The 12,883-nt window shown below is 31.1% G+C and overlaps 1 protein-coding gene across 1 annotated transcript; it reads right to left on the bottom strand.

The window, feature by feature from the left end:
* Nucleotides 1-7,131: 7,131 nt before the first annotated feature.
* LOC106443753 (transcription factor RSL2-like) lies at nt 7,132-11,934 on the bottom strand. The gene is made up of 2 exons (XM_048745178.1): nt 10,422-11,934; nt 7,132-10,220 (listed from the first exon to the last, which is right to left on the bottom strand). The coding sequence occupies exons 1-2, from the start codon at nt 10,956-10,958 to the stop codon at nt 9,888-9,890; spliced, it is 870 nt and encodes a 289-aa protein (XP_048601135.1). The 5' UTR covers nt 10,959-11,934; the 3' UTR covers nt 7,132-9,887.
* Nucleotides 11,935-12,883: the final 949 nt, after the last annotated feature.

The raw sequence follows: 12,883 nt of genomic DNA, 5'->3' as shown, positions 1-12,883 counted from the left end.
CCCATCAAACTATATTAAACAAAAATCATTATATTAAAACAAACATGACAACGCGTACACATATCATAAGACTAGGATAAGCCAAAAGGCATTAAACAAACCATATCACATACCGAGTGTCGTTATCAATCAGAGTAAAATGGTGGGAAATATGGCGAAAATGAGAGGGATAGAAAAATAATAAAGTTAGAGTAAATTTTTTCATCTTATTAATAGTTGAGGTAAGATTTATTATATTTTTACTATTTTTTCTCACTTTTAGAATAAATGAAAAAAAATCATATTCCACTTGATTGGATGAAAGTAGAATAAATTGGCTGAAATAATTTTTCATCCACTTTAATTTACTTGAACTCTACCATATAGTCATACCCAAGGTTAAACGATGTACACCGACTAAAAGAAAGACAACATAAAAATGAAAAGAATTTTTTAAAAAGGAAAAATGAAAATTAACTTACATCAAAGAATATTAGTGTTGGGAACGAGAAGCATAAAAGCCCTTCTCCAAAAAAAAAGAAAAAAGAATGAGAAGCAAATATTATCTCTACACCTTCAGGCCGGCTGAGTAGGAAGACAAATGGTATGACAGTCCTAGATCCAAGCTTTTGTCCCCCATATATTATATATCTATATTTTTAGATAAAAGTTTAGAAAATATAACAAAGTAAATTGAAAAGGGCCCAAAAATATTTTTTATGTATATAGTTTTATTTTCATCAGAAAATATACACAGTATTACTGATGAAAATTTTAAAACATTTTAAACATTAAATAAATATAAATATTAAAGGTACAAAAAAGATTTTCGTCCTATGATCCGTAACAGTGTTAAATCGACCATGTATACTTTATGTAGTAGCAATAGAAGATCAAAGTGAAAACCCAAAATTTGAGAAAAAGCTCAGTGATATAGATTAATATATACATCCAAAAATGCAAAAAGTTACCATCAACATGATATAGAACAAAAAAGAAGCGGTTTTTTAAAAACACCAGATGCTACAAATTAACAAAATATAGCAATGAACATTTGCAAAGCATTCATATCAAATTAATGTGAGAAACATAGAATGAGAAAAACAACAGATTAACTCATAAAAATTCAAATTTTCTTATTTTTATCAAACAAATATATTTATAAAATAATTTAAAATATATATTATTATGTCTATAAATGGTTAACAAGAAAATTACACTACCAAGGATAAGCAATAGATAGCAAACTGCATAATTACATTGTAACTAACACAAAGAAATTGAGAAAGATAAATTTACTGAGATGACAAAAAAATATATAAATTTATGAAATCTCACAATCCATGGTACATGTGAACCATAGGAATTAAGGCTAATGATGCATTCATATGTCAAAGTTACGCGAACAACGATACTCTCAATCAAGGAATGTTCCTAAGACGCCTCCCTATATTTTTGGGTGAAAATTACAATCAATTGCTACATTTCCCACTATAAGTGCATACCTACCAAATAACTTCTCAAATTTATTTTTAAGGGAAAAACATAAACTGAAATAAAATTATTTTTAAAACAAATAAGGTAAATACGCATTATACAAAGAATCTATCTCCAAAATCAATAAACCGAAATCAAAGTAGCAGTAAGCTTACTTATACTAAAATACAATTATACCGACAAAAATAGTCACCTAGAATGAAGTTTTCATATTAAGAAGTCATCGCATGTCAATATTTATACCTCTCTCCCCTGTATGGGATTAAGAAGCGGTTAATTTCAAACAGTTAATGAACATCAAAGAAAGAAAGTTTTGAAGTTGAATTATTCACACGGCTAATCTCATTTAAGTGTGTATAGGATATTAAAATAACGAACAGTCATATTGTCAACAAAAATTAATATAAAAACATATAAAGGTTCATAAAAGAAAAATCTCAAGTTATTACCATATACAATATTTTTAAAGTTAGATTCACCCCAACAGCAACAGCAACAACAAAAATTAATTCTGCATTGGGATGTTAGAAGTTTGAGAGGAAAAACAGTAGATAAATTAAAATTCAAATAATAAATACCCACATATATTTAAAAAAAAACAAATAGCTCCAAACAATCATTTTTTTTCTTTATTATGTTATTCATACTGAGTTTTTGGATTACTAATATGTAACACTATTAAAGAAAAAGGATGTGTGTACATATTATCTAAAAATCCTTATTTTACAACTTAAAAATAATGATAGAAATAAAAATTCACAATGGATTGAAAAACTAAGAAATAAAAACAACCTCATAAATATAGAAGATATCAAAACAAGACAAATAAACGTTAATATAAAATTTTAAAATATTTATAGCACATAATCCGAGCGTAGCGCGGAAAAAGGATCTAGTCATTTTTAAAAATATGTACACTAAGAAGAAAGTAGGATCATAAGAATTAAATAAAATATAGAGAAATTATGCCTCATATACCTAGAAAAACTCATAATTAGATAAATATCCTAAACACTATTGATATTTGTAAACCCCAATTTTGTCCGAGCCCTTGCCCTTCCCCATGTCTCTCTGCCCCTGCCTTGCCAGCTTCTGTCCTGCCAGCCCCTGCCCATACTTCTTCCTCTCCTTTTCGTATCTCCCTAAATTTTTTTGCCAGATAATAATTTTTTTCTCTTTTTCATCTTCTCTAATCCATTATCACACCTTTTTTTTACAAATAAATTTTTCTCTTTCTGTATCCACAGTTGTGGATCCAATAAAATTATCTACTCGATGAGTTCATCTAGAAATGGTAGGATCCTAACACAAACCCAAAATTGATTGAATCAAATCTCTCACCATCAACCGAGGAGATTGAATTTCTGCAGAACTTGATGTTTGGAAATCTTATATCTTTATCACCTCATGAGTTCGTCTACCACAATCTCTTCGTCGGTTCACTCGGTCTCAACCACCACTGTACGTATTGGATAGATCTCGTCGATTCAGATGCTGGTGTATGTATGGGCTGTACAGTCAGAAAGATAGGGTCTCCCCGACATTGATAAAAAGAACACGAAGCTAACACTTCAGTAGCGAGTATTGTGAGCAGGTAAATCTTCGCTTAGCTGTTACAATACATGTTAAAGATTTTTTAAATGTTTTATAAGATGTTAATAAATAGCTGACATTGGCTTATACATAGTTTGTTAAATGGTACGAAATTGGTTACCAGTCTAACAAGTCATATAACATTGTACGTCACAACTTAGCAGTTACATTTTATACAATATGTTGTCATTAACAGGTACATGTTTGGTTAATTGTTATAAAACATGTTATCGCTTTTTAAATTGGTTGGCAAGATGTTAAAAATAACTATTGTTACCTGTTATATATTTTCTTAAATGGTAAAAAATAGATTATCGTGTTAACTTAATCATTATCCATTCAACTAATATATTCTTAACGGTTAACAATTATTGTATATAAATCAAAAAAATATTGTATTGTTACTAATACTTTATTGTGTTTCTTTTCTCTTTATGTACTGTGTTTTCTTTTTCTTCTGAAATAGTTGCACACGGTTGAGTCCGTAAAATCCTAGAACTAATCGTAATCTTTTTGGAAGATTTGGAGATTTAAGAAGATGAGGAGGTTATCGTATGATTGGCGTTGGAAACATAGTAGATCATGATTTGGAGATTTAAGAAGAAGATTGATTGATTTGAAATGAAGCTTTAATCTTAACAAAGGTTTAGATAATTGGGAGAGAAATAGATAGATGAAAGAGGTATGAGTTCGGGAAAGAAAGAGAAACAAGATGAAACTTTAGGGCAGAGGTAAAATGGGAAAGGAGGACACAATTATCTACAGTGAACATGAGTTTTTCATTGTTTCGGGTAGTTACTTAATTTTTCAGCGATTTGAGTATATTCACCCAATTGTCTCAAAAATATATTATTATTTAGCAACTTTTTAAAAATCTGAAAGGTTTTTAAATAGGTGTCATTTCAATAAACTATTAGATTGATTCGTGTAATTGTTATTGCCAATCTTGATTTTGATATTATAAAAAAAAATATTTAGCTTTGAAAGGAAAAAAAACATATAGGAGAGAGTACAGAATGAGAAACAGTCGTTGTCTGTGGCTTTTGTGTAAAATTATGAGTCAATAACAAATTATAGAACTCACAGGAATATATGATTTATATGATAACCAATTTTATATAATTTTAATTGCTATTTACATTTTAAAATAATCAAACTGTAGGACATGATAAAAAAAGACTATGACGTGTTCTACTATATATGTAATAATACATATAAATTGTAAAATAAAGATTTTAAAATAACATTTGAATTCAAAAGAAAATAACCATTTTATGTAGCTGTTAGTGTTACATCAAAAGAAAATGTCAACTATTAAAAGAAATATCATATACCATGAACCTGTTGACAAAATTATAAGAGTATACTACGAGCCTAAGTCAACTGAGATAGATATGATTTAAGAAGTGGCGAGCATCCAAAGTCAAATTCTACTTTAATAGCTAGCCTAGCAATGTCAAATTTACAACTTTTTATGATAACGACAGTTGTGCAACTTATACATAACTCTACTTGGGTTGAGATATATGTGTTCTCAATGGAGTAGACAACCTATTATAATATATTTTTACCAAAAAAAAAACCTATTATAATATAGTTAACCTCTCTTTTAAATAGTTCAATCGTTTTATAATGTTTTTTTTTTGAAAAAAAATTATAATGTTTTCTTACAACCATAAACTTCAAATTGTTTTGTTTTTGAGAACTTAAGTTTTGTTAACGTTTATTCTTTAACAAATCTAATTCTACGAATATATTTGAAATATCTATATGTCTGTGATTCTGTGAATAAGTTACAAAATATATAAGTAACTGATAAGAAACTGACAGAAGTTTGATGATATAAATTAATTAAGGATTCGTAAGTATTTTCCAAAACTGGAAGAAATCTATATTGAGATATAAACAACAACATTTATACCACTAAGTTAAATGATATTTTGTTTATTGATGGCCGAACTTAATATATATTTATGAAGGTCGGAAGTCCTTGATTCTTCGGCTTCCTCTGAGGGTCGGACCTACAAGTGTATTATGAGTTTCATTTTTAAATGAGATTCATCACGTTATATGAAAAAAACTCAAGTTTGCAACAATTGTAGTTTTCTCATATTGTAAATTGTTGTCGTTTAACATGAGTTTGAGTTCTTTTCATCATTGTCTCAAACAAGCCTGAGTTACAGAGTTGTACCGTGTGTCTGTTCGTAATTTATTTTTTCACCGGTGAATTCTTCATGTCCCCATCTTAAACCGCTTGATCATAAATGTTCCTGATTTGTAGCCCCTCTGTAAACCATATATATATAATTCTCATCTTTGATGAATTTTATCTGCATCTGCACAAAACTCATTGATTCCTCTTAACTTTAGTCATCTTCTAGAAAATGTTTATCTCTGCCTCTCCAGTTCCTCAAACCGGCGTCCCGACGTCCGTCACTCAACCTTCGAGTCTCTCCGTCTCGGTCGTAGTAGTCAGAGCATAGCCTCTGGCTTCCTCCGCTTCTGGGATTCCCTTAACTTCAAGAAAGACAGGGAGTTTGTGGGAATTACGGTTTTCTTCCTTGATGAAAAGGTAAGTTAAATCTTCGATCTATTACACTTATTTAACATAGTTGTTTTAATTGATTTCATGATTCTTTGTTGAATAATATTATTTGTAGATTTCGTGATTCATGGGTTTACTTCCGTCGGACGTGCTAATCATTACATGCCATCTTTGAAAGTAGATTCTATTGTGAGAGTCGATCGTTTTGAGGTTGTTAGGTGCTCAAGCATGTACAAGATAACTGATCATCCATTCCTCATTTGTTTCATCTCACTAACCATTATTGATGAAGTCATCACGGATGCTCCTGAGATCAATCTCCAGTCAAGATTAGACTGTTCGACACTCTTCAAGTGATTGCGAACACAAACCTAGAACTCCCAGGTATATTATCATATTGTATATGGGTTTATATTATGCTTCGGTATTATAACTGATATTTAAACTCGCAGATGTGGTTGGGAAAATCCGTTATGTCCAGGGCTCTGACCTCACCAAAGAAACAATCCGAGTCGTTATATGTCTGCTCATTGATCTGTAAGAAACATCAACACATAATTCTCTTTATATTACTGTTTATATTGTTCTAACATCAATAATCAAAAATATTTCCTACCCAATATTTGTGGTCATCTATTTATCTCTTACTTATCAATTTAATTTTACACAAATCTTTATTTTACAGTTTTAAAAGAAACCAAAATAACTCAAACAATCAAAATACCAAAAACTAGAATCCCAAAAAAGACGAATCAATGATCACTTCTCTTTTTGTCCAATCTTACAAATAAACTTCAAAACAAATATATCAAACCAATCAACTCAACTAAAACTCAACGACACATACATTGAGTCAGCTAAACAAATACAAAGTACACAACCAGCTATTTAACAATTTACAAACTTACTTTCGCAGATGTTTACGAAGAAGAATATGACGTCAACCAATATCAGTGAAATTACTTTTTTTAAAAAGCAGAGTAAGTTACAAACGCTGATAAATACAACTACCAATGATTTTTGTTTACATATTACCCGCCAAATAAAAGTGAAACAAACACGACCACACCAGGAGATACAAGAGACAATCCCAACAAACACAAAGGCGGCAACAACATCTTCACCTGCTCACTTCTCTTGTCTTATGAAAATAGCTTACATGATCAATGTCAACATGCCAATGCTATTGTCTTCTTATGAGAAATATATATATTCGTTTAAAACCCATTAAGACCCAAATACTAATTGTCACTCATTTTATAGTTATTTTTACAAGTTTTCATGTATTTGTTTTAAAGGCCCGGTAAAAACAACAAGTTTAAAAATAAATAAAAACATATAATCAACATAATAAGAATAAAAAAATTATTACTTAATACACACAACTTACACAACTAAACTGGAGAAAAAATATCCAGAAACAAAAGGTACTCTCAACAACCTTAATATAATTTATGTAATCTCAACAATACAAGTAACAAATTAAAAAAACGAACAAACAATAAGTCTCAGTGACACAGCAAGCAACACCACAAATTATATCAATCACATTCCTAACACAGTTTAGTCATTTATGAGTGGAGAACAGTGCATACACAGTTCATCATCACAACTCTAACCCTATAACAATAAAAAAAACTTAAAAATAATGATCAATCATAAACACAAAATTCACGGCTACAATAACGCTATATTGAGATGAAACAAGAATTATGTTCCACAACTTCGCGCTTGCACGCGGACAATGCCCCTAGTAGTTATAATAGTTGGCAAAAATAAAACAGTTGTAATCTTTCTAAAGAATATGAATTAAGTAGAGTTTTTTTTTGTCATCGAATTAAGCATATTTTAAAATCAAGTATCAGATATTGATTGCCTGAATAAGATTGATTGCTGATAATATTATAGAGTGGAAAAGGGATATGCTGTTCTTAGGGAATATCTGATTTTTTAAAAAAGGTTTAAGGAATAGTTGTTAATTTTATATATATGATACGAGGGTTTAAACACATCTATTGCATGGGAAAACTATATTTAATTAAAAAACCAGAATGTAGAAATGCGTAGAACCAGTATTCAAATATTCCATTGTAAGAAGTCTTAAACGATACACGAACTATGAATTGGTCTTCTTCATGAATACGTGTGAGAATGAAACATGTTGCGGCCGAAGTTCTTAACACAACACAATACCATATATTTGGCTGTAAAATATTTATATACTATAACATTCGACTGCTTAGTCATGTCCATAGCTGCTAATTCGTCATGTCCTTGTTGCAACGATCTTATGAGCATCTGGCTTTCACACAACTAATTTTGTAAAGTAGGTTTTAATTCATTTTCTTAAAAATAAGTACGTGAAGTTCATTACTAAGCAATATACAAAATCCGATACAAATATTTTGCATCTCAATCTTCTAGAACTAGACATGGGCGTTTGGAGGCTCCGTCGGTTTTGGTTCGGTTGATTTGGATTTTTAAATTTTCGGTGTTATGTTCATAAGTCCCGTTCAGATTTTACTAATTATCAGATTGGGTTCGGTTCATTCGGGATTCAGTTCGGGTCGGACTGTAATCAATGTTTGAAATCGTCAAAAAATATATATATTTAAACTTCCAATATGGACAAAATAATTTCTAAAATATAAAAATTTATTCACAAATCTAATTAGAAATTAATTAAACTATTTAAATTAATTAAAAGTATTCAAAATAATAAATAAAACAAACTACAAAATATTTTAAATATTCTAAAATATTTAAATTACCTTAACATATATAAAAACATTAACATATTTAACTAATTTTGGATATCTTCAGATCATAGTTTAGATTTTGGTTCGGTTCTAATTATAACCAAACCTCAAAATATCGTTAGATATTTTTGTATAACAGTTCGGATCCAGTTTCGGTTTTTCGGTTGGAGTTTAGGTAAGTAGTTCGGATTGGGGCAAAAAAAGCCTAGGCCTAACTAGAACTAACAAAGTGGTGACAAACGATCAAAAATAAATATTTTAAGAAATCAAATGATAGTTTTTTTTTTTGAATTTATCAAATGATAGGTTTTTCATGGCTTAAGCATCTTCCGTTATATTTTTCTCTCGGGTGAATTTAACGTCAGATGATAAAAATAGATAAAAAGAAAACTGCCTCAATATTAAATCTTACACATCTCCAGCATGAAGTATGAGAAATGTCTATTTCTAGTTGCATTTGTTTTCAAGTATACAAAATATTCAGTTCAAAAAAAAAAAGGTATACAAAATATTTAGTTACTTTCTTGTTGAAGAAAAACAATTTTGTAGAGTTAATAGAACATAGTTAAATAATACAGATTCCCAAAAAAGTTAAATAATACCTAACTTCGGTTTCTTTTTATTATCACTCCAATTGTTTTTTCTACTTTTTCTAAAACAAAATTTAGTTTATGGTTCTATTTGTTAGTATTTTATATAATTATTATACAGTTACTATCAATGAGACAACACCGTTGAATAAATGGTGTTCGTACGTTGAATCATATGCTTAAATTATAGGGTAAAATTATAACGAGGACAACCAGATTGAATTGATTATGGTATAGAGTCAGCTACCAAGAACATCAACATCTAAAATTTTAAAAGAATGGCTCAAATGTTTATTGAAAAATGGAATATAAAATTAGAATGTAATATACAAAAATCGAATGTGACTCTCCATTTCTCTCACATTGAACATCGGCGTATATTAAAATACTCCGACTAAAATCAAAAGATCCGTGTATCATCTCGGTAAGTTAAGGCCAATGTCCATTCCGTTGAAAGCAATCGGCGCATACATCCATTGATCATCAGAGCTTAATAACTGCGTAATTACAAAATATTTTTTAAAATTAGATCATTTTCATGTAACACATGAATCTACACGTAAAACGTTAAAATCAAAACCCTTCCGTACCTTAATTTGAAGCTGCAGAAACTTGACGTAATGAACTGCTTCTTCAAGCATTGTACTGATATCAACCTGATACATATTTAAGAAATTATAGATGCTTAGAGTTTTATTGACGTTTGTTCTGAAACAGAGGCATGCAAAGATTCATATATATCATCTGCATGTGTTAATCGTTTGCATGATTTCTTTTTACCTTTGTTCCATTAGGGACGAGGTTTTGCAAAATCCTTAGTCTCTCGTTAATCCTTTCTCTTCTTTTCTGCACGACCAAAGAAAGATTATGGTTTAGTCACGTTTTTGTATTCCCCCAAATAAAAAGAAAATATAATTAAAAACCCTAAACCTTTTGACTTTTATCAAAATAAAAAATATTTACCCTTGCGTAGAGGCTTTGAGGGTCGGTGGCAGCACCACGACTGGCCCTGGTCTTGCCGTTGAGGTTGAGGGCCTTGGAGGCATCTTCGTCCTCTTCTCCTCCTACGTCCTGAGAAGGGCACTGTGATTCTTCCTCGGAACAGAATGTGGTGCTCGAGTTCTGTCTACTCATCATAGCCCCACTCTTTCTTCTTTTCACCTTCTCTCCTTCTTCCTCTTCTCCTCTATTGTTGTTATCACAAGTCATCTCTATGCCTTTTTGGCCCCTCTTACCCACTTTTGATCTCTTGTTTTTCTGAAGCCATCACAAACCGTTTATACAGTATTAGTCGATAAACCATGTCACTATCATATATATAATTTCGTGGGAAATTATAGATTTCCTTTGGTGTACTTTTTTTTATGTAAACGGCAACAGTTTGATGCAATCAGATTCCATTAACTTTAACCCTCTAGATTTACAACTAGTTAGGAGCCTTAAACCAGTAGAACTTACATCAGTAGATGTCGCACGTGATCTCTTCTTAGAACCGGTGAGAGATCTATGATGGTCAGTAGTAGTCTCGGATTGCAACATACTCTCCCCGTCATCGTGATTCTCCACGACAGTTTCCAATGGTAAAAGAGTCTTTCCAGATGAGTATTTCTCAACGTCACACTCACTTGTCTCCTCACCAACAAGATATGAGTTGGTGTTGATGGTCACATCTTCCATCCTAAAGCCCATTGACCCATGGTTATTTTCTTCAACCGCGGGTGGTACTACTGCGTAGTATCCTCTGTTCCCAACGCTGTAGCTGCTGCTCTCCCCAGAGAAACCGAAGCTACTGGCTTCAGGCATGACGGTAAGGTGATTGTGATTGGAACCAAGGCTCCAATATAAGCCCTGTTGGTCTCCGCCGGCTGTGCCTGAGGATGAGCCAGTGCCAGGATGATCGTAGGAAGCAAGGAGCTGGTTCATGAAATCGGTTTCTTCGGTTGCATAGGTGTACATTCCTCCGAGGTTGTTGCTCCATTCTCCCATAGCTTCCATTTTATTTTTGTTATTAACTTAAACGTCTTAAATGAGATTAATCTTAATCAAGAAGATTAGTTAGTTTTGTTTGTTGGAAGTCTTGTGAGAAGTGAGGGAATTGGGGAGATGAATTCGGATGTTTATATAGAACATGATAGATAGTGGATAAAATGTCAACACTTATGTCACAAATTACAATCATCTCTCTAAATTAATTTATAAATAACCAAGTCCGGGGATATCCTTAGATATCGACAGCTAAATGGTGGGCTCTATACTACTTGGTCTTCAAAACATTTTTTTTCGTCGTTTCTCGTTTATGACTTAATGCATTTCCGGTTATCTTATTGCTTAGTTTAATACATTAATACATTATTACATATTTGTTAATTAAACACATAAATATTAAGTAAAACAAAAAGAATATCGTCGGATGATATACCTGAATTACGATTTATGACCAATGATTAATAATGCAGAAAGCATGAGTTTGGCTGTATTCACAGTACACATGATGTGTTTTTAATAGAATTTTGGATAACAAACTGGGGAAGCTCACTAGATTCTTCGACTACAAAGTAGGTTATATCTTATTTAGGATTAGGTTTACGTTTTACAAAAGCTTTCAACTACTCCATTGAGTTCAATCTTTAAAAGATAACTTTCAAATAATTTCGTTAATAGTAGTTTAATCTGCCGTGATATAGCAAAGGCATGTTTTAGTTTAATAGGTACAATATTTTTTTCTATAATATTCTACATATCTTCAGAATATTCCTATCATTTAATAAAATGTGTGTATTTTATTTTAAAGTAGTATTAATCAATTTCATACTTTACATAACTAATTAACAAATAATCTAAATGGGTCTATGGGAGGATAACTATATGTTCTTCCCGTTCATCAATTGAAAAAAGATGCATCTAGTTGCCTAGAAGTCTTATGCAATATATAGAGTTACATTATCATATATTTGATGCATATTAAAAGGGGTAGAATCAAAATTAGGAAACGCATCCCCCAAAAGGGATATAGGTAGGAAAAACTGACAGTTTGACGAATAAAAGACATTAAAGATCAGTGTACCTGTGCTTAATATAATTCAATACACAGAACGATATAGTTTTCACTCCCAAACTTATCTATTTTATTCTGGATATTCAGTAGAATAAAAGCTGTGCACAGCTTGAAAGACCCAATTTGTAATCAAATCTGATTAAAATAAAATTATATTGCTTGAACTATTTACAAATTTTACGATATTTTAATGGGAAAATACCAATGCTTGCACGCACGACCAAACAGTATCGCAAATCAGACGAGTATTATTATGATTTATAAATTAATCTTTTATATTCTTTGTTGGGTAGATAGCTGGCAATTTGATGCCTCTTTGAGATTTTTTAAAAGCGCCAAACGAACACTTTTTATTCTTCATAATATTGTCGTTTCAGTTAGCATGGACGATATTTGTAATATTATACCTAGTTTTTTTTTGTATCTAGTACTATTATTTTATAGATATTATTCTAGAAACCGATACAGGAATGAAAATATAAACTCGATCCTCAAAGTTTCGTCTTTTCCAATACTCAAGAAGTTTTAGTGATTATTTTACAGAGTTAATTATCGGATTGAATCGGGCATTTCTCTATTAAATAGTAAAGTAAAGTACATATTCTCATGAGAGATATTTAAACGTGAGCCAACTCATGTGATATACTATTAAACCAAAAGTTACAAAGTGAATCTATGTAGCACGGGGACGTCTATTTAGGTGCCGTACCGGTACCAGAAACGTTTCGGGGACGGGTACTTCACGGGGACAGCACTGATACGGTTTGGGGACGGTTAGAGAACATAGCTATGAGTAAGACTAGTTTTCACGGGACATAATGTTTGTGCAATTGTTTTTTAACTGTCACTGTTATCTTGCTTCTAA

This window comes from Brassica napus, chromosome C1 (assembly GCF_020379485.1).
Source record: "Brassica napus cultivar Da-Ae chromosome C1, Da-Ae, whole genome shotgun sequence".
NCBI classification, from domain to species: domain Eukaryota; kingdom Viridiplantae; phylum Streptophyta; class Magnoliopsida; order Brassicales; family Brassicaceae; genus Brassica; species Brassica napus.
Note: the sequence above shows the minus strand (reverse complement) of the source record. Positions and strands in the feature narration are given on the sequence as shown.